Source organism: Epinephelus fuscoguttatus, linkage group LG17 (assembly GCF_011397635.1).
Source record: "Epinephelus fuscoguttatus linkage group LG17, E.fuscoguttatus.final_Chr_v1".
NCBI classification, from domain to species: domain Eukaryota; kingdom Metazoa; phylum Chordata; class Actinopteri; order Perciformes; family Serranidae; genus Epinephelus; species Epinephelus fuscoguttatus.
In genome coordinates, this window is record NC_064768.1 from 9,039,451 (window position 1) to 9,061,813 (window position 22,363).

Genomic DNA, 22,363 nt, shown 5'->3' on the forward strand with positions numbered 1-22,363 from the left:
GTATTTTGGGGGGCATCAATACGTGTTTCCTCTGGTCTCAAGTCCCACTCTGAGCAGCAAAGGCACTCCTCCTCTGTTACCATTGCCGTGCAGTGTCCACAACAACACCAGTTAGCCCCCACTCGTGGACGTGCAGTGGTTGCTTGTTCTCTGGCCAGCTGTTCAGCTCTTTCCCTCTGCATCCTCCTTTCAAATAGCTCCTCGTCGGTGTATTCTGGCTCAAAACGATACGGACATCCATCATACTCAAAGTCGTCGTCAGACACTTCTACATCGGATAAATATTCCGCCATGTTGCACAAGAATAGCCATGTAGCCATGTATCCTAGCAACAACAGCGGCTCTACTCAGCTGCGCTCCTGCGGCGCACGTCTATGACGTCACCAAAAGTTACCAATCCTTGTAAAGCCCCGGATGACCATAACAACGAAGTTGAGCTGACATGGCGATAACACTGGCCATTCATTTATAAAATGTAGGTGAAATGAGCGAGTTTCGCAGCAGATAATGTCTAATTTAGGGGCTTCGATTTTTGGCCCCGTCCGCTTCTATGGCATGAGAGAAAACGCCGTCGGATGGATCTAAATTGCTCGAAAACGGCTCCGAGCTCCACCAAAATTGTCTGGGTGAGTCTACGAGCGTATTTAATCCTAGAAATAAGGTCCAGGTGTCAAAAAACCGAACTTAGCCTTTAATGTTATGTGACTTTATGCAGATGATACACTCCTTTTTATTTCTAATCCCAAAAACCCTCTGACAGTTAAGACTTTTGAATTAAAATCTGCACAATAATTTCTAGGTAGAATTTAACAACACACAAACAGGTGAAATTTCCTCCAGGACGGACATCAGTAATAACAGAGAGCTTTGTGTTTTACTATTAAGATGGTCTAACCATGTGTATTGTTACTAAAATAAATTGATTGATTTATAATGGGAACTGCAGTAGAAGAATATCCACAGTCTGAAACCCATTAAACTTAGTCTGGAAAAGTAAGACTCATTACTGTTGTGGCTTTTGTGCATTAGTTTGAGTAATGCTCCTAATATATAACATATGTCCAAGAAATGAAGTCACATGACGACACTCATATGATACATTTGATCAAATCTTTATTGCTCTGAGATATTGAAACCATCAACACAAGCAAGAACATGTTCACACTGAAACATCATGAGAGAGACAGAGAGAGAGAGAGAGAGAGAGAGAGAGAGAGAGCAGACTGAGAGCAGTAGCAGAGTAAAACCAGCGGCAGTGTCCCAGTGAGTCAGGTCAGGACTGGGAACACTGGTCTCTCCTCAGTGTCTCTGCGAGTGGAGTCTGGGAGCCCTGGGTGGCCTCACAGGTCACAGAGCCCACCTTCCTCCACTGGTCTGCAGGGAGCCTCAGGGTGCTGCTCCAGCTGTAGTGGCCATCCTTCTCCAGCACCCCAGGGCTCCTGCTCTCCTCCCAGCTGCTGCTGCTGCTGCCATCCACCTTCCAGGCCAGACTCCAGTCTGAGGGGAAGCCCTTGTTGGCCAGACACATGAGCGTGGCCTTCCCCTGCTGCAGCTCCTCACTGGAGGGGGGCAGCACCGTCAGGGTGGGACGCACATCACCTAGGAGACACCAATCAGCTTAGAGGACAGGGACCACACAGCTGTCAATCAACCATCAGACACTTGGACACCTTTACTGTGTGAGAGTTGATTTTCTCCTTTAAGGAGTTTCTGTCAGATGGTTTTTCTGCTCCATCAGTCACTCACTCACACATTGTTTCACTTCCCTTTAAGAAGCCTCTCATGCAAATCAGCACAGAGAGAATCATCATACAGAATGACCTCAAATATATCAAACTACACTGGACAGAAAATATCAGAATTTGGAAAAATTCTTTCTTATCCAAAACCTTGACTAACCATTACGTATTAATGGCATATTTAGTGGAGACAGAACCAAAATTAGAAATTAAACAATTACAATCAAATGTTCTTCATGTGGATTTCAGTCATCATTAAAAAAAAAGTGTTAAAAAGATTTTCAAAATCTAAAACATTCGATGACAAAATGAAGTGATCGTGCACATTTTCTAATACCCACTTTTATCTTCACTCTGTTGAACAGTATTTAATAACTGATTCTGAATTTGTTCTAAAAACAGGTATTATTTAGGAGGAAAATTTAGATGTAATCTTAGAAAACATTTGGAAAACAGGTTTGAAGTTTTATCATCTTATATTTCAAGCTTTTTTTTTTTTAAAATCCCAGTGTGATGGAATTTTGTGAAGCCACTGTGAGTTACTCTCCATGGTTAAAGAGGAGAAATAAAAACATGAATAATAAACTAAATAAAACAAGAGTCTTTTTTAATCTATTGCAAATATTAGAAATCACAATTTAAAACAAAACAATATGGTATCTAGTATTTGTGAAGAAACTTACTTCCAACATCCAGTCTGGTTCCTCCACCAAAAGTCCACCACAGTGATACAAACTCATTGAGCCGCTGTACAAAAACCTCTCACTGTAGAGAGACACAGCTCTCTGACTTTGACACACTGAACTAAACCTACAAGCACTCAAATGCAATTTTACAATTTAAGTTGGAAGTAAGGATTTATCATCTAGTTTAATTCGTCATTTTCTTTCCAATCACCTTTTGATTTTCTATTTCAAAATCAGTCTGTCTTTCAGTGCAAAATATTTCTGTAAAATTAAATGATAATATAGAAGTTCCAGAGTGCTGAGTATAAAGGCAGGAAAAAAGCTCTTCAATAAAAACAGGTTTTTGAAAGTTTGACTTACTTCCAACATCCAGTCTGGTTCCTCCACCGAACGTGCACCACAGTGATACAAAAACCTGTCACTGTAGAGAGACACGGCTCTCTGACTTTGACACAAACAAACTCTCCAAAATCAGTCTCTGTTTGTAAGATCTTGCCAAAAACATGAAAACTGACAATAACACAGAGCCACAGAATTCCAGAATTCATATTTTTGATATGTTTTTTAATTTCAAATGCAATTTTTGTTAATTTCCTCCAACAGTTAATTAAAATAATTAAAAGATTTTAGACTTGATAAGATTAGAATGATGTCATTGGCAACCTGCGCAGAATTTGTATTTGGCTTCTAGTTCACCAAAGGTAGATACAATGCACACAGCACACCTTTAAAAACATACAGAGTGTACAGCATACAATATACAGTCGTGCAAATGGATGAGGTAGCAGAAAATAAGTTCTATAATAATGCAAGAAAGCAGTTCTTATTAAATAAACGTTCCCTGATGCAGCTGTTCTGTGTTCAATGCCTGCATGGAACAGGGAATAAAAGACTTTTTGGAATGTTCCAGCTGGCCCTTAGGTGCCTAAATCAAACATTTTGAAACAAAAGTTATCAAGTCGTTAAAATTTTATCAAATTGGCGATATTTCGAACTACACTCTGATAAAGTGATTGATCCATTGATAGTCATCATCATCAGAGTAATCCAAGTCCCTGTTGGAGTCAGTCAGAGCATTTCCATAGAGAGCCACTTTGCATCAGCAGCACCATGCTCCAGTGCTCTGGGACACTGGGTGACTGACAGCTGTCCTTCATGACAACAGAAGCCACAGAAATCCTCCTCATCAAAAACATGACTTTGATCTCTGTCCTCATCTGGACTCTCCTCTGCTGCTGCTTCACAGGTAAAGTCCAGAGAATCAAACTCCTCTCCTCTATCAACATCTGTCCTCTGAAATGAAGCTGACAAAACCATGATGCTGCTTTATGTTTGTGTCTCTGTATCCTCAGAGTCCAGAGGTCAGGTCACAGTGACTCAGCCTGGAGCAGTGAGCTCTGCTGTGGGAGGCTCCGTCACCATCACATGTAGGACCAGTCAGGATGTTTATAGCTCTAACCACTTAGCCTGGTACCAACAGAGAGATGGAGAAACTCCGAAACTGCTCATATACTATACCAGCACTCGAGCATCAGGGATTCCAGGTCGTTTTACAGGCAGTGGATCAAAGTCTGACTTCACTCTGACCATCAGTGGAGTCCAGACTGAAGATGCAGCAGTTTACTACTGTCAGAGTGAACACTACATCAACAGTCAAGCTGTGTTCACACAGTGAAAAAGCGTTGTACAAAAACCTCTCTCAGTCAGACTGAACAGAAACTGAACTGACTGCTGCAGCTGGAAGCTACTGCAGAGACTGATACACTTCACTGAGGACACACACACACACATACTCACACACACACACACACACACACACACACACACACACACATTTAGATTTAAAACCGTAACTTTCCTAAATCTTTTCACATGATACTTTTCTTTTTCAAGCAAATGAAACCTATATAGCACTACAAATATACTTATTTTTAAACAGGTCCTCCAGGAACCCAGTGTTCAGTATCATGTGAAACCAAGTGAACTGTAGAAGTTAAATGGATGTTTCACCCGGCTTGACCTGGCTGCTGCAATTTGCACGGTTGATGCCACGGCTTCCTTGGCTGTGTCGAGTTCAGACAATAAACTGTAGGTTCCATTTGCAGAACAACCATCATGTTTATTCATTCCAACAAAACACAGGTTCAATAAATGTCCATTTCTTTATCCTTTATCCACACTGAACACACAGCACGTTGTACACTGTACTGCACATCAGTGGTCAAAAACCTTTTGCTCCTCCAGGTTGAAACACCTGACAGAAACAATGCTGTTCCTACCTTTATACACTGGTGCTCCAAGTGCCAGTACAGCGCTACCAGTGTACATCCATGATCAATACAATTCATGTCTGCTGAGTGGAATGACATATTTGGCTCTTACATGAACTTTGACATATTTTAAGGCACACTGTCAACATGTTTCTTTTCCTGAACCTAACCTACATAACTTTACTTTTCTAAACCTAATGTACAGAACATTAAGCACTAAGTTGTAAGATATGATACAAACCATCGTATGTGAGTTTTCACAAGACATCACACAAACTGTTGTATAACGATACTTTGAAAACCAACAAGCCCTGATCATGAGACGTTTCTGACCTCCTAGTGTTTCGGCCTGTATAACATCATTAATATACTGTAGGAGGGTGCCCGACTGTGTAGACCTCTAAAAGTGATCACAAGTTTCTTGACCTGGATTTTTTCTGTAGGAGGAAGCGAGCAACAAAAATGAAGACAGTGATATAAGATCTTTTTAAGGACCTGGTCAAAGGCCATATGACAGCCCACTGGACCACTGGTCAGTGATGCATGGATGTGAAAGACATGGCAAAACAGTAACAACAGAGTAAATGGACAAATACATACGTGCAGTGAAATCTTCATCTAAGCTTGAGGCCAGGGGCGTCGTTTCAGCAAAAGCTAAGGTATGGCAATATGACATGACGTCACAGAGCTACTGATGATGGAGTTTCAAAAATATGAACTTATATAAAATTTCACTTTGGTTTTTGACCTGTCAGAAGTACACACTATGCTATTGAAAACTGTTTCAAAGGACATGAAGCTGTTTCTCACATTCATAATTCATGTAATGTACGACTTGGTGAGAGCAGTGAAAACATCGGACCTATTTCGGCGCATATTTCAGCACCACAGACAGCGAGCAGAGGTTTAATTATCATTAGTCATGTGTTTAACTTCACAGAAAATAAACAAAATAAAAGCTCATTTCTAGAAGATATCCAAGGAGTCCGGTGTATGAAACACAGTAAAACAAAGGCCAATTTGGTACAATACTGTATAGGCAAATTTATTGGAGTGTCTCCAGAGACCAAAAATACAAGCTTAACATGCCGACATGAAGAAAAAACCCCACATACAATCAGACAGGCTTCAAGACATCATTTAGACAGGCTGTCTACAGCAGCAGAGCAAAATACTTTTACAACACACAGATAACTCACATAACTCATAACTCGCGGAGGAGCGAAGTGGCGAACAATTTGATTCAATAACACTGATATTCACTAACACTCGTATTCACTGATGAGCATATTATTGACCTATTTCAGTGCAATACAATGAAAACAACCAGACAGTGCGCCTCAGACTATCAAATCTGATCACTTGCAACAAATATGAAGGACACTCACAAGTAAGATGACTACAGAACCTCTCTTTTTTTTTTTCTCCCGATTCCAAGGTATGGCAGCTACCATACCTCGCCATACCTAAATGATGCCTATGCTTGAGGCACACCTACACAACATTTTATATTGTATCTTGACTGAAAAATACAGAGGTGTATCAAACACTTCAAATGCTGCTCAAGAGTCAATGTCTGTTCGAAAGTGGCATCTATATTTCTGAGGGCAGATTGAACAGATGATAAAATAGAAACATCTGAACACTTAAACAATTAAACTTTAAAAAGATGTAAATCTCAAACATCCTCTTCAAATAACACTATAGTAAAATCATCTTCTACATAGATGATATTCAATTATACATGAAAAAACCTGCAGCTTCCCTTCCTCTAGTTAATAATGTGGACAGTAACTGAAGCAGCTCTTCCGTGTACTTTCCTCTGCTTTTCAAATTTACGACAAGTATTAATTGAAGACACTGGAGCTTTCCATTTTCTCAAAAGTGTTTAAATTAACATTAATCCCTTCGCTAAGAGAATGAACATGATGCCTAGCAAAACAAAATCAGTGTCCTGGTGTGAAACCTTTTTATGTCACACTATAAATATTTAAAAAATTCTCACAAACATTAACAACTGTATTTACTTGGAGGAAGCCAAATGATTTTTTGTTCAATGACAAAATGTTACCATTCTTTCATGCCCCACTATGTAGAGAAACATAGAAATAACTTATGCTGTCACCACTGAGATATGAACACCATGATATGTTGAGGACAGCTACAGCTGACTGACTCTGTGTGTTTGCATATGTGTCCTGCCTCTCTGCTCCCTGCTGTTAAGAGACCAGTGTTGATCAGTGGCTGTCCAGGCCTTTCAGAGCCACTGACACGCTGACAGCACAATGATGATGTCACTGATTCTACTGCTGGCCACCCTGGGGCTCCATGTTCAGGGTGGGACTCTCTTCTGAAAACTTTGCTTCAGGATGCAACCAGGTTCACCTCAATGATGTTCTGCTATGATGGAGAAACACTGAAACAAGCAGCATTTACCTTCTTCCATCTGTTCTCCATGTTAAAGAAATGATACTCTTCTGTCTGGATGTTGATCATATTTCTCCAAACTGGATTTGTCTCAATAACCCTTCTGCTCTTTTTCATGTTTTCCTGATTCATCAGGAGAAATCATCCTGACTCAGTCTCCTGGATCTCAGTCTGTTGTTCCAGGACAGACTGTCTCCATCAGATGTAAAAGCAGTACACTTATAGGTGATGATATTGACTGGTACCTTCAGAAACCCGGAGAAGCTCCTAAACTCTTAATTTATGATACCACAATATGCCAGCCCGGAGTTTCAGATTGTTTTAGTGCAACGGCACATCAGACTGACTTAACTCTGACCATCAGCGGAGTTCAGACTGAAGATGTAGAAGTTTATTACTGTCAGCAGCATAACAGCTTCCCGTTCTCACAGTGATACAACGTTGTACAAAAACCTCCTTCAGCTAAAGAGGAACTGATTAGACTGACAATCTTCTTTGTCAAAGTTTTTCTCAAACACGGTCAGAGGTTGATGTCAGCTCTTCAACAGGCAGCTTAATATAGATGATCTAATATCAACACATTTTTTTCCCAATTATTTGCTCAGGGTTTTGTGAGATTATTTTCTCGATGTGTCTGAAAAACATAACCAGTGTTGAACCGTATCACTGAATTTATACTCAACTGTGACTCTTTTATAGGGTTAGGAAAATGGATCCTGACATTTTCTTTCAAGTTTCTTGCAAAATGTTTCCATCCAGTTTATAAACAGTAACCAATGAGGGCTCCACATTTGTCATCTTCTTGTTTTTCCTCTCAGCCTCAGGTTTTGCAAAAACACCTGAATGTGAATATTTTCTATATTAAAGTTCATCAAAAACATTTAAGATGACATTGATGCTCTAAAAGAATGTTCAGGCTGCTGTAGACTCATCAAAGGTCATTTTAACATGAACTCCACTGAATGTTATTGCTCACATTAATCCTGCCTACTTAGTTTTCCACTGTAAAATGAAGCCATCATGTACTGACATAGACAGAAGAGTTGTTTTTATCTTTTTATTTTAATATTGTGGGAGGTCAATTAATAAATTGCCTCCCACAAATAGGAAATGTCTTAATTATTGTCTAGCTTAGTTAAATATTTGTAGATGTTAATTAGAATAATCTTTATGTGCAAGTAAAGACATACTCTAAAGCAGAAAAAATGTCTTTATTTTATGAAAAACATTGTCACCCTCATTATGATCAGGAAAATATCAAGTCCCTGTTGGAGTCAGTCAGAGCATTTCCATAGAGAGCCACTTTGCATCAGCAGCACCATGCTCCAGTGCTCTGGGAGAGTTTATAGTCCTGAGAGTTGAACACTGGATGACTGACAGGTGTCCTTCATGACAACAGAAGCCACAGAAATCCTCCTCATCAAAAACATGACTTTGATCTCCGTCCTCATCTGGACTCTCCTCTGCTGCTGCTTCACAGGTAAAGTCCAGAGAATCAAACTCCTCTCCTCCATAATAAGTTACAACATACAGTAAAACTTTATCAGTGAAACATATTATGATAAGCCCCTTTTCCACCAATATTTCCAGGAATTTGTTTACCTGGGTAAAATAATTCCTGGTAATCTGTGTGGTTTGTGTTTCCACAGCACCTCAAAGTTACGGAAAATGTATTCAAATTCGCGTGATGACGTAGATGATTCAGCGTGTGCCCTGTATTTGACTCCTCCAGCTTGGCTGGTTAGGTGCTGGGAGAGAGTTGGGGCTGTTTGTTTAAAAGTATTTTACGATAAGGGTCAAACTAGGTTAGTCTACGTACAGGCAGCTGTCATTTGAGCTTATAACTAACAAATCACTATCAGTCAAACTAGTGTGCTGTCCTTGCGTAAGACTTAGGGCTCTAGTTTCCCGGTGCTGCGCAGGGTGGCAAACCCCGCGCAGAGCTAGTTTCGAACAGCGCAACCCGAGGCGTGCTCAGTTTGGTAGTTTGGCAGACCAAGGTGCACTGAGATGGGTGTGGCGGCGCAGCAGGGGGAGGTGTTGACAGATCCAGCTTGGTGCAGTGACAGGTTCGTGCCAAAAAGCTTCGCCGAAGGTGCGCTAAAAGCTCGCCAGCTGAAACCACGTCTACTGTCAGCGCAGGCGGAGTGCAGCCAGTGTAAGCCGAAGTTTGGCTGAGTGGCGGATAGTGCGCACACGTCACCAAAACCTCACAGGCAGGTTTCCAGAATGTCAGGCACATTAACAATGCAATGAATAGCCACAAAAACACTATTCAATGCAACTATCTGCAGTCAGCACATAAATGTATCTCTATATCGACTGTCCTGTCACATCTGATGTCAGATCAAAGGGGATTGGCACCGTTTGGCACGTTTGGCACACGTAATGGAAACCCAACCTGATTTGATTAACACAGCTGCAAACTAATGAGTTCACACCCCTCTCAGCCAACCACAAACAGCCACAGCATCAGATAGGGAGTATATATTCAGCATCTGTCATCTTAGAAAAGTCAAAAGAAAAGAAACAGAGTGAGACTGTGAGAGAGAAAGAGAGAGCACGCGCGCACGAGAGAAACGCAACATTGATTTACAATTGTGGTGACCTCCTCCCAGGCTACCTTTGCATCATCAGCCCGTGGAGGTCTGCTCGCAGTTCCGTATGTTCGGACACTGCCAGCTTGGACCTCCCAGACCAAAACATCAGTTTCCTCCTGGGAGACGTTTGGCCATCTGACACTGCTGCTCTCTTCTGCCATGGCGAATTGAGTAAACTCTCATTACGCCTTCGCGCGGCGCATTTAAGGGCGAGGAGAGGGGCTCATTTGATTGGTGTGATGTGTGTAAAACCCACTCCATGCTTCTCTCCTCCCTCTTTCCGACTTGTGCAGGTAGGAGGGACAGAGGTGGGAAAGAGGAGTAGCTGCGCCAGGCGCACGGTGTGCCAAACTTGCAAAATCTGCCTGGCTACACCCAGTTGGTGAAGTGCAGGTGCGCTAGTGTCGGTGGATGAGAGACTTGTGTGTGTGTGTGTGTGTGTGTGTATGTGTGTATGTGAGTGTGTGGAGGAGATCAACCATCTTTCAGCCTGGTACCAACAGAGAGATGGAGAAACTCCTAAACTGCTCATATACTATGCCAGCACTCGAGCATCAGGGATTCCAGATCGTTTTGCAGGCAGTGGATCAAAGTCTGACTTCACTCTGACCATCAGTGGAGTACAGACTGAAGATGCAGCAGTTTACTACTGTCAGAGTCAACACTACATCAACAGTCAGTGGTTGTTCACACAGTGAAAAAGTGTCGTACAAAAACCTCCCTCAGTCAGACTGAACAGAAACTGAACTGACTGCTGCAGCTGGAAGTTACTGCAGAGACTGATACACTTCACTGAGGACACACACACACACACACACACACACACACACAGGCCCAAAAAACAGACCCATACACATGCATTAATGGAGTGATGAGGGGACTGTCCATGGATAGGTGCCCGAAGCAGTTGAGGCTTTGGTGCCTTGCTCAATGACAGCTCTTTAGCTCCTAGTCCCCACTCTGTGTTCAGTCGGTACAGGCACTTCAACTAAGGACCTTCTGGTTCCCAAGCCAAATCCCAACAAACTGAGCTCCTGCCACTCATGCAAATGTAAACAGGCTTTATATCACCTGGAATTATAAAAATACAAAAGACATAATTGACACTTTATCTATACATATATGTGTGTTACATAAGTGTCAAATCTGCTGGCAGACACTAAGAGACAGAGACTGTCCTTTGATCTCTTTCATGTCATGTCCTTTGTTGAAGTAACTCTGTCTCATTTAAATGTGATTTGGTGGAAAATCTCAAATTAGATTCATGTTATGTGGCTTTATGCAGATGATACACTGTTCCTCTTATTATTAAGAGTTTTGAATTAATATCTTCTGTATAATTTATAGGCAGAATTTAACAACAAACAAACTTAACTGGAGAAATTTCTTCCAGGACAGACATCAGTAATAACAGAGAGCTTTGGGTTTTACTATTAGAAATGTCTTACCATGTGTTTACCATTGTTACCAAAATAAATTGATTGATCTATCATGGGAACTGCAGTAGAAGAATATCCACAGTCTGAAACCCATTAAAATTAGTCTGGAAAAAAAGACTTACTTACTGTTACCGTTGTGGCTTTTGTGCATTAGTTTGAGTAATGCTCCTAATATATAACATATGTCCAAGAAATGAAGTCACATGACGGCACTCATATGATACATTTGATCAAATCTTTATTGCTTTGAGATATTGAAACCATCAACACAAGCAAGAACATGTTCACACTGAAACGTCATGAGAGAGACAGAGAGCAGACTGAGAGCAGTAGCAGAGTAAAACCAGCAGCAGAGTCCCAGTGAGTCAGGTCAGGACTGGGAACACTGGTCTCTCCTCAGTGTCTCTGAGAGTGGAGTCTGGGAGCCCTGGGTGGCCTCACAGGTCACAGAGCCCACCTTCCTCCACTGGTCTGCAGGGAGCCTCAGGGTGCTGCTCCAGCTGTAGAAGCCATCCTTCTCCAGCACCCCAGGGCTCCTGCTCTCCTCCCAGCTGCTGCTGCTGCTGCTGCTGTCCACCTTCCAGGCCAGACTCCAGTCTGAGGGGAAGCCCTTGTTGGCCAGACACATGAGCGTGGCCTTCCCCTGCTGCAGCTCCTCACTGGAGGGGGTCAGCACCGTCAGAGTGGGACGGACATCACCTAGGAGACACCAATCAGCTTAGAGGACAGGGACCACACAGCTGTCAATCAACCATCAGACACTTGGACACCTTTACTGTGTGAGAGTTGATTTTCTCCTTTAAGGAGTTTCTGTCAGATGGTTTTTCTGCTCCATCAGTCACTCACTCACACATTGTTTCACTTCCCTTTAAGAAGCCTCTCATGTAAATCAGCACAGAGAGAATCATCATACAGAATGACCTCAAATATATCAAACTACACTGGACATAAAATATCAGAATTTAGACAAATTGTTAAATGTTTTCCTCCCAAACAATGACGATACATTACTTTAGTAAAATGTATTTTGCATTTTTTTTTTGTGCAAACATAAAAACTGCATGTATTACTGCATTACCTACAATCAAATGTTCTTTATGTTGATGTCAATTCTCATTAAAACTGTTCAAAAGATTTTCAAAATTTGAAACCACATGAATCAGTCACCGTTTGTTTATTTATAAAAAGTTGATTCTGAATTTTGTTGGAAAAAATAGTTATCACTGAGGTGGAACATTAAGAATATAATCTTGATAAACATTTGTAAAACTGGTTTGCAGTTTCATCTCTTTAACATTTCAACCTGTTTGACTTCAAGTATGATGAAAATGTACAAAGAAATGTTGATTAAAGCTGCTCTGACTTCAGACATAAGAAATAACATAAATACTGCAGACATTACAAAACAGACTTCTAAACATAACTTTAAAACAGTTTATTTAGTATTTGTGAAGAAACTTACGTCCAAACTCCAGTCTGGTTCCTCCACCAAAAGTCCACCACAGTGATACAAACTCATTGAGCCGCTGTACAAAAACCTCTCACTGTAGAGAGACACGGCTCTCTGACTTTGACACACTGAACTAAACCTACAAGCACGCAAGATGAAACTTAACCATTAAAGTAAGAAATAAAGATTTATCTTCTAGCTTCATGTTTTATTTTCATTACAATGGACTTTCGATTTTCTCATTCAAACACTAACTTTGTCTTTTAATGCAAAATATGTCTACAAACAAAATGGAAAGGCAACTACTGCTTCTTGCCTTTTAAATACATAATATAAAGAAAACATGGCTGCTGAAAAAATAAACATTTGACTTACTTCCAACATCCAGTCTGGTTCCTCCACCAAAAGTCAACCACAGTGATACAAACTCATTGAGCCGCCGTACAAAAACCTCTCACTGTAGAGAGACACGGCTCTCTGACTTTGACACAAACAAACTCACCAAAAATATTCCCAGTTTACCCAGATTGTGTAATAACTGGTTTAACCGTTTAGAGACTGATTCACAAACTTTGAATATATACACAACATTTTCTATGTGAAACGTCAAACATCTACAAGCAGTACTAATTTCTCCTCCAGTAAAACAAATTCAAATAAATGTAAAAATTCCAAAGGAAAACTGTCCTATAAATCCTGCCATTAATAATCCTGATATATATAATTATCATGAACCTATGTTTATCATAGATTATGATAAATGAAAATACATTTTGTCTGAATACATCCCACAGTGATGGTGATTTGTGTGGCTGTGAATAAGTGGGAATTCACAATAATATTCTGCAAGTAAATCAACTCATCCAACTCAAACCAAAGCTTTTTATAAAAAGGAAGTAACACATTCCTAATCAATACTCTGGTAAAGTGATTGATCCATTGATAATCAGCATCATCAGAGTAATCCAAGTCCCTGTTGGAGTCAGTCAGAGCATTTCCATAGAGAGCCACTTTGCATCAGCAGCACCATGCTCCAGTGCTCTGGGAGAGTTTATAGTCCTGAGAGTTGAACACTGGATGACTGACAGCTGTCCTTCATGACAACAGAAGCCACAGAAATCCTCCTCATCAAAAACATGACTTTGATCTCCGTCCTCATCTGGACTCTCCTCTGCTGCTGCTTCACAGGTAAAGTCCAGAGAATCAAACTCCTCTCCTCTATCAACATCTGTCCCTCTGAAATGAAGCTGACAAAACCATGATGCTGCTTTATGTTTGTGTCTCTGTATCCTCAGAGTCCAGAGGTCAGGTCACAGTGACTCAGCCTGGAGCAGTGAGCTCTGCTGTGGGAGGCTCCGTCACCATCACATGTAGGACCAGTAGGGATGTTTATACTTGGAGCAGCAACCATGCCTTAGCCTGGTACCAACAGAGAGATGGAGAAACTCCGAAACTGCTCATATACTATACCAGCACTCGAGCATCAGGGATTCCAGGTCGTTTTACAGGCAGTGGATCAAAGTCTGACTTCACTCTGACCATCAGTGGAGTCCAGACTGAAGATGCAGCAGTTTACTACTGTTTGAGTGGACACTACATCAACAGTCAGTGGTTGTTCACACAGTGAAAAAGCGTCGTACAAAAACCTCCCTCAGTCAGACTGAACAGAAACTGAACTGACTGCTGCAGCTGGAAGCTACTGCAGAGACTGATACACTTCACTGAGGACACACACACACACACACACACACACACACACACACACACACACATTGTCATCAGTTAGATTGAACATTTAACTGTTGTTACTTTAACATCAAATTAAACATTCGTCAAAACAAGTGAAACAACAAAAAATGATCTTGGTGGAAATCAAGGTAATTTCTCGATCACAGCTTCTCACCATCATTCATAACCCACTTTAATCTTATCTCATGAGATTGGACAAGCTTGGACAGTGAGAGAAGACTTGGTAATGACCTTTGACCTCAGCTTCACACTGCATCACAGCAATTTGAGCTTATCCTATTAAAAGGAAACACAAAGACACATATCAGCATCAGAAACATTTATGATCAAAAGTCACCCAAATATTACCTACACATCTGTCCAATATGAAGCATTCCTTTATTAGTCCCTCACTGGGGAATTCATTTTTTTCACTCTGTTGTTCTTTTACAGATTACACACACACACATACACACACACACACACACACACACACACACACACACACACACACACACACACAGACACAGAGGCCGGAAATACAGACATATGCACAAACAGGACCCATACACATGCATTGATAGAGAGATGTGACAGTGAGGGGGCTGCCGGTGGACAGGCGCCCCGAGAAAGTTATGGATTGGGGTCTTGCTTAATGACACCTCTTCAGCTTCCAGTCCCCACTCCAATCCGCTCCTCCAGTTCCCAAGCCAAGTCCCCACAGACTGAGCTACTGCTACCCATGTAAATGTACACATATATTATGAAAAAATAGCTTTATATCATCTGGAATTATGAAAATACAAGAGATATAAGTGACAGACTTGGTGTAACTATATCTACACAAATATGTGTGTTATATAAGCATTGAATCTGCTGTCAGACAGCAAGAGACAGAGACTGTCCTCTCATCTCTTTTACATCATGTCCTCTATTGAAGTTACTGTGTCTCATTTCAATATGATATAATGGAAAATCTCAAAATATTAAAAAAAAAAACATCATGTTATGTGACTTTATGCAGATGATACACTGCTTTTTATTTCTAATCCCAAAAACCCTCTGACAGTTAAGACTTTTGAATTAAAATCTGCACAATAATGTCTAGGTAGAATTTAACAACACGCAAACAGGTGAAATGTATTCAAGGACAGACATCAGTAATAACAGAGAGCTCTGGGTTTTTTAGAGTGACCTCTGCTGTGGGAGGCTCCGTCACCATCACATGTAGGACCAGTCAGGATGTTTATAACTCTAACTACTTAGCTTGTTACCAACAGAGAGATGGAGAAATTCCTAAACTGCTGATTTACTCTGCCAGCACTCGAGCATCAGGGATTCCAGGTCGTTTTACAGGCAGTGGATCAAAGTCTGACTTCACTCTGACCATCAGTGGAGTCCAGACTGAAGATGCAGCAGTTTACTACTGTCAGAGTTTTCATGTCATCAACAGTCAGTACGTGTTCACACAGTGAAAAAGCGTCGTACAAAAACCTCCCTCAATCAGACTGAACAGAAACTGAGCTGACTGCTGCAGCTGGAAGCTACTGCAGAGACTGCTACACTTCGCTGAGGACACACAGACACACCCACACACACACACAGGCCCAAAATACAGACACATGCACAAACAGGACCCATACACATGCATTAATGGAGTGATGAGGGGACTGTCCATGGATAGGTGCCCGAAGCAGTTGAGGCTTTGGTGCCTTGCTCAATGACAGTTCTTCAGCTCCCAGTCCCCACTCCGTGTTCAGTCGGTACAGGCACTTGAACTGGAGACCCTCTGGTTGTCAAATCTGCTGGCAGGCACTAAGAGACAGAGACTGTCCTTTGATCTCTTTCATGTCATGTCCTTTGTTGAAGTTAGGCCCAATCCCAATTCCTATCTTAACCCTCAATCTTAACCCTCAGTCTCAAAAATCCGCGCTCTCGCAAAGTGCTTGTGCTGTCCCGATTCTCAGAGTGTTGAGTTGAGGGTCAAGAATAAGGGCTGTATGGCCCTCACTTTTGCCACAATATTTTTATTCATTTTCCAGCATTATAAGATACAGCCTCTTTTTATCCATACGGTGTTTGCAAACATAGAGGTCTGCTGCATTATCACAAAACAACAACAACAACAACAACAAAAAACATACTCAAACACACACACAAAACAAACAAACAAAAAAAACAAAACAAAAAAAAACCAGTCATGCTCCTGTTCAAGCCAGTAGAACTCTCCAGACGGCATGTCTCAAAATAGTACTCATAAAATGGAGTATATTCACTGAGACATATGTGAAATCCAGATGTCTAGAAAAAAAAAAAAGCAAAACAGTGATTTGAAAAGAAATTATATACTTGACAACTGCATCGTCCATGGAACCTACTCACTCACGTCATCTGTTAAATCTAAATCCTTTACATAATCTATGAAGGGTCCCCATATAAATTCAAACACATGCTGTTTGGCCTTTAATATGTAAGTTATTCTCTCTAATGGGAGACTTGATAACATCTGCCTTGTCCACTGAGTAATACTTGGTCTATAAATCCCTTTCCATAATAATGCAATACATTTTTTTGCATTGAGCAAGCTGAGATCTATAAATGCTTGTTCATATTTACTGTAATTATGTTTCTTTGGATATAAGCCCATGAGAAAAATTTTAGGATCCAGTAAAATCTGTTTTGAAATTACCTTCTCTATCACAACTCTTACCTCTTCCCAAAACATGTTAACCTTTGTACATTGCCAAATACAATGGAACAAAGTCCCTCTGTTTTCTGTATATTTTGTACATATATCCGGTATATTTGGGTCAAATCGGTTTAAGTCTACTGCTTCTCCTCGGTTCCACGGCCGACTCCGGCCGCATCTCTTCCCCTCGTCTGAGCCCCAGAGACTGTGTGAGGGCTTTCAGCCCGAAGAACGAACTTTATTCTGTGTTTATTCTATCTGCTCCGTACCTTGTTTGCTGTGGTGAAAATAAAGGTCATTACCAACTGTTCCTGAGCGCCTGTGTACTGCATTTGGGTCCATACCACACCTGTTTCAGTTCCCAGTTCTTGAGAATATTTTTTAACCTCGTACAATATCTTGATCATGTGTCTTACAATTGGATGTTTAGTTTGTTTATGTCGTTTCTTTACTGTGTCTGAATACATGTAAGAGGGAAGAGGTAATTTCAAACCATGAGCCTCCATTTCAGTCCAATGAGGAGAACTGTTTGTTGAAAAATAAAACATTACAGATCTCAGCTGTGCAGCCCAATAATACCACAACATATTAGGACATTTCAAACCCCCTCGATCAAATGGTAAATATAATAAAGACAGACGGAGTCTTGCCCTCCTGTTGTTCCATATGAATCCTGCAAATGTTTTCTTAATTCTTGAAAAGAAATATGAAGGTGGTGGTAGAGGAATATTCTGGAATAAATAGAGTAATTCTGGCAGTATATTCATTACCTCTCAATTGACTCATTAATTTCTGACATTAAAGGTTCATAATTAGCATTAACCACAAGTTCTAGTCTTGGCATAATCTGTACCCCCAAATATTTAAACTGATCTACAATATTAAATTGAATTACCTCAGGGATTGGATTCCTTCTTTCATTTGCATTTAGTAATAATATAGAAGATTTAGTTTTATTCACCCTATATCCTGAAATGTTGCCAAATGTTTTAAAAAGTTGTAACAAAGCCGGAATAGTTTTATTTAATTTTGTCATGAGTAGAATTACATCATCAGCATATAAACATATCCTATGCTCTGTTGGACCTACTGTTATTCCATAGGATTGTGGGTGTGAACGCACTGCTATTGCAAGAGGCTCCATTGCTATTGTAAACAAAAGGGGTGAAAGAGGGCACCCTTGTCTGCAACCTTTATTGATTTTTATTGGTTTTGAAATGTTTCTATTTGTTAATATTTCTGCAGTGGAATTTTTGTATATTATCTGAATCCATTTTAGAAATTTATTTCCACAGCCAAATCGTTCTAAAGCTTTGAAAAGATAAGGCCATTCAACCCTATCAAAGGCCTTCTCGGCATCTACTGATAGAAGTGCTGTATCTGGTTTTTCTTTGCTCAAATGTATAGCATTCAGTACCCTTCTAACATTGTGGAAACCTTGCCTTCCCATTATAAAACCATTTTGATCTCTATCAGTTATATTTGGTAATATTTGTTGTAATCGTTTTGCCAAAGTTTTACATATTATCTTTAGGTATGAGTTTAACAAACTAATGGGTCTCAGGTTTTCAGTCAGATGGTCTACCTGGTTTTGGCAGTAAAATAATTAAGGCATTGGTCATTAAGGGTGGAAAACTATCACTCTGAAATGCCTCTAGAAACATTTCCAAAAGAGGCGTTAACAATTTGTCCTTAAATTTTTTATATAGATCAATTGGAAGACCGTCCGGTCCTGCCCTTTTCCCTGATTTCAAATTATCAATAGCATGCCCTTTTTCTTCTTTGTTGATATCTAGCTCCAATTCATCTTTATTTACATTTGGGATACATGGTATAGATTGTTCATATAAAAATTTATTTAGGTTTTGTAAATTAATTTCAGAATTTGTATCATATAATTTCTTATAGTAACTTCTAAAGGCATCATTAATTTCTACAGGATCTACAATAGAATTTCCTTCAGATATTATGGTTGTAATTGATGTTTTTGTTTCTAATTGTTTAATCTGCCTTGCCAATAATTTTCCAGTTTTATCACCCTGTTCATAAAATGATTGTTTTAATCTTAAAAGACTAGAGGCAGCTCTGAATGCAGACATCTTTTCATATTCAGCTCTCAAAATCAATAATTCGTTTTCCAATTGTGGATTACTTTTCTCATAAACCTTTTCTTGGAGAATTTTTATTTTCTGCGCCTTTTTTGATTTTGAGCCTGTGTAACTGATAATATGACCTCTAAGAAAAACTTTAAATGCTTCCCACTTTGTACATGCTGATGTTTGTGTAGTATTAATTTCAAAGAACTCATCTATCTGCTTTCCTATATATTTTACAAAGTCTTCATCTTGCAGCCATTTATGCTGAAAATGCAATCTAGGTGGGTCTTTTGTCAATTTTTTATCTATATATTCTAAACAACATGGTGCATGATCTGAGACTACAACATTATCATAAAGGCAGTTATGAATTCTGGACTGCAATTCTGAAGAAACCAAAAAATAATCAATTCGAGAATATGTCCGAAATACGCTAGAGTAACAAGAGTAAGCCTTCGCATGTGGATTTAATTCTCTCCATATATCCAACAACCTTAATTCCTTAATGAATTGATGAATTGTTGTTCTACAGCCATTATGTGACTGATCTATTCTTGTGGATCTATCCATGCCAGGGTTTAGAGTGCAATTAAAATCTCCTGCTATTATAAACTGTCCTGCACATGTTGAGAGGGTAAGAAACAAACCTATGTAAAAACTGGGATCATCTATATTTGGGCCATACACATTTACTAAATTTAGGTTTTCTGATAATAAACAACCTTGGATTATTAAGTATCTCCCCAGTTTATCTTTTATTATATTTTTCACTTGAAATGGAACTGTTTTATGAATAAGAATCATAACACCTCTGGCCCTGGATGAGAATGACGCTGTGAACACACTACCATCCTCATCTAAAAGATGAGTTTCTTGTAAAAATACAATTTTGGAATCTATTTCCTTTATTCTGTTCATGACTTGTTTAATTTTTTTAGGCTGTTGCAGACCTCTGCAGTTCCAAGAAACTAAATTAAGCTTTACTCCTTGAGACATCTTGAACAAAAAGTATCAACTCACTTGACAATGCAAAAATAAATTCGCTGAGAAGCATGACAAACCTGGATGTTAAAACCTTCATCCAACCTACTGAACCTGAACTCCCCTTTACCCACTTTAGTGAGATCTCCCCCAACCCCAAACTGACACCTGTTATCGCCATAACTGTTCCACCCTTAGTGAGGATCAGTCTATCCACCCTTTTCTTACTCTAAATGAATAATCACTACTGCTTTCTTATTGTGGCCTCAATCAACACTCCTCTGTAGCATGTCTAATAGTCTTGCTCTGAGACCTGCATCATAGCATTTTTAGATCATTTGTATCAGTTACTGTATACAACATGGACATTCAGTGTATATTTAATATCTCAGTGAGTAGAATTCGTGTGAATGTGTGTATGAGTGTATTTGTATATATCTGCCTGTGAATTGGGTAATAATGTAATGTTATGTATTATACAACAGTTAGTTCCGGCCCTGCAATGTGATTGGTCGAGAGACAGTAAAACCGTGACGATACTGGAGTACAACATCACGGTTATTTCACTTTGTATGTATCACTCTGCCTCACAGCTGATTGCAATCAACAATCAAATCAAAACTGACGGTTAGTGTCAGTTAGGTCAGCAGTTGCGTTGTAGGCTAATTAATTCATCCACTGTCAAACAGCCAAAAATATGGATTTATTTCCTAAAATAAGTTTTGAATTGAACTATGAATGGTCTTCAGAGGAAGATGAGGGAGAGGAGAAGCTGAATCCATCTGAGCACACATCCAGGTTTGTCAGTGTTTCATCGGCGGAGCTCAATGACTTGGAGAAAAGCAACATACTGTCAGATCAGAAGGCAGAGTTGGCTGTGCCTGTGAAGCGACAGTCCACCATGCAGTCACCAGAGACTTATTTCACCAGCTGCACAATTAATGGAAACGTGCAGATAAATGTGTATAAAGAGTAAGTGCCTGGCGCACCATGTCTGCGTTACATAGCAATGGTGACAGCGGAGTCCCGAGGGAACTATTTTTGTGTGCAGAAGACAAATAAAATGCTTAAATTATCTATTTTGTCCTCATTTTTCAACATTTCTTAATCAGCCTTGCTTATTTAACTGTTAAACTGTTGTATAAAAGCAATATCACACTCAAGCTCGTTATGTTATACTCGTATATCGTCACAGGTGTGATTCAGTCATAGACACGAGGCCGCAAAATTCGGGTATTTAAACATATTTAACCTATAATATGTTGTATAAGGTTACCAGTGTTAGGCAGTAGCGTCACTACAGTAGTGGACGTTTGTAGTTTAACTACATTTCTCTGTAGCTTGGTGGTAGCGTCGCTGTTTTCTGAATCAAGTAACTTCTCAGTAGTTAAGCTCTTTTATTGATCACTTAGCGCAGTAGCGTCCACACAAGCTACATTTCCAAAATCATTTCTGAAGCTCAAACGAGGTCGGGATTTCTGTTATGGACTGAAATAAAACTGTCACCGCCACCACACAGAGTCACTTCCGCATGAACCTGACGGGGGACAGCCCCCCATTCCGAAACCCCACCGTTCCGAAACCCCGCCGTTCCGAACCATCCCCACTCCGAAACTGATTTTCAAGTCCATATCGAGTTTCCTGCATCAAACACTGCCGCCCGCTCTCCGGCCGCACTCGCACAATTCTGAAACTCCTTGTACTACAAAAGCTTGAAATGAACGTTCAACTCATTGTTTTTTATTGAAAATATGTCACTGTCTTCATTTATTATGTATAATTTCTCTAGCAGCAAACACATTTATAGGAGACACTTGTCAAGTCTTTGTACGCGCGCCATCCGTGGTGCTGAAATCCCCGCTCCTGCTGACAGCAGACCGGGGGATAAAAAAAAAGACATTTCTTTGCTCTGTGCTTTCAGAAAATAACCAGGGTTAGGGTAAGAAAGACCAACGGTCTGTACAGCAGTCCCACCGTGTTTGCCAGGGCATATCAGGCTGTGTGATTATGCACAAAGTTTAGTTTAACGCATTGGAGCAATTTCATACAATTTCGGACATTTAACGTGATAAACTAATTTCAATTCAACATGGTCATTTGCTTAGAGCATTCAGCTGAAGCATAATAAGTGTTATATGTCATTAAGATGAAGTATTTGCTTGTTTTGTGGTTAATTATGCACATAATCCATTTGACCCCATCATGAATGGGATTTTTATTCGTTCCTGCAGACAGAGGCAAAAGGATCAATGCTCAGC

The 22,363-nt window shown here is 40.1% G+C and overlaps 5 gene segments (V, D, J or C); 2 read left to right on the forward strand and 3 right to left on the reverse strand.

Moving 5' to 3' along the window:
- LOC125905369 (Ig kappa-b4 chain C region-like) overlaps window positions 1–22,363 on the reverse strand; it is a 46,909-nt gene that overhangs the window by 9,192 nt on the left and 15,354 nt on the right.
- LOC125905374 (Ig kappa-b4 chain C region-like) lies at window positions 1,103–13,053 on the reverse strand. The segment is given in 2 exon segments: window positions 1,103–1,599; window positions 12,987–13,053. A coding segment is annotated over 1 exon segment (255 nt).
- LOC125905348 (Ig kappa chain V region 3381-like) lies at window positions 3,549–4,138 on the forward strand. The segment is given in 2 exon segments: window positions 3,549–3,671; window positions 3,778–4,138. Coding segments are annotated over 2 exon segments (414 nt in total).
- LOC125905351 (Ig kappa chain V region 3381-like) lies at window positions 8,514–14,368 on the forward strand. The segment is given in 2 exon segments: window positions 8,514–8,602; window positions 13,907–14,368. Coding segments are annotated over 2 exon segments (384 nt in total).
- LOC125905371 (Ig kappa-b4 chain C region-like) overlaps window positions 11,390–22,363 on the reverse strand; it is an 89,047-nt gene continuing 78,073 nt past the window's right edge. The window contains 1 exon segment of the C gene segment in view: window positions 11,390–11,860. Within this exon segment, the coding sequence occupies window positions 11,532–11,789 (258 nt within the window).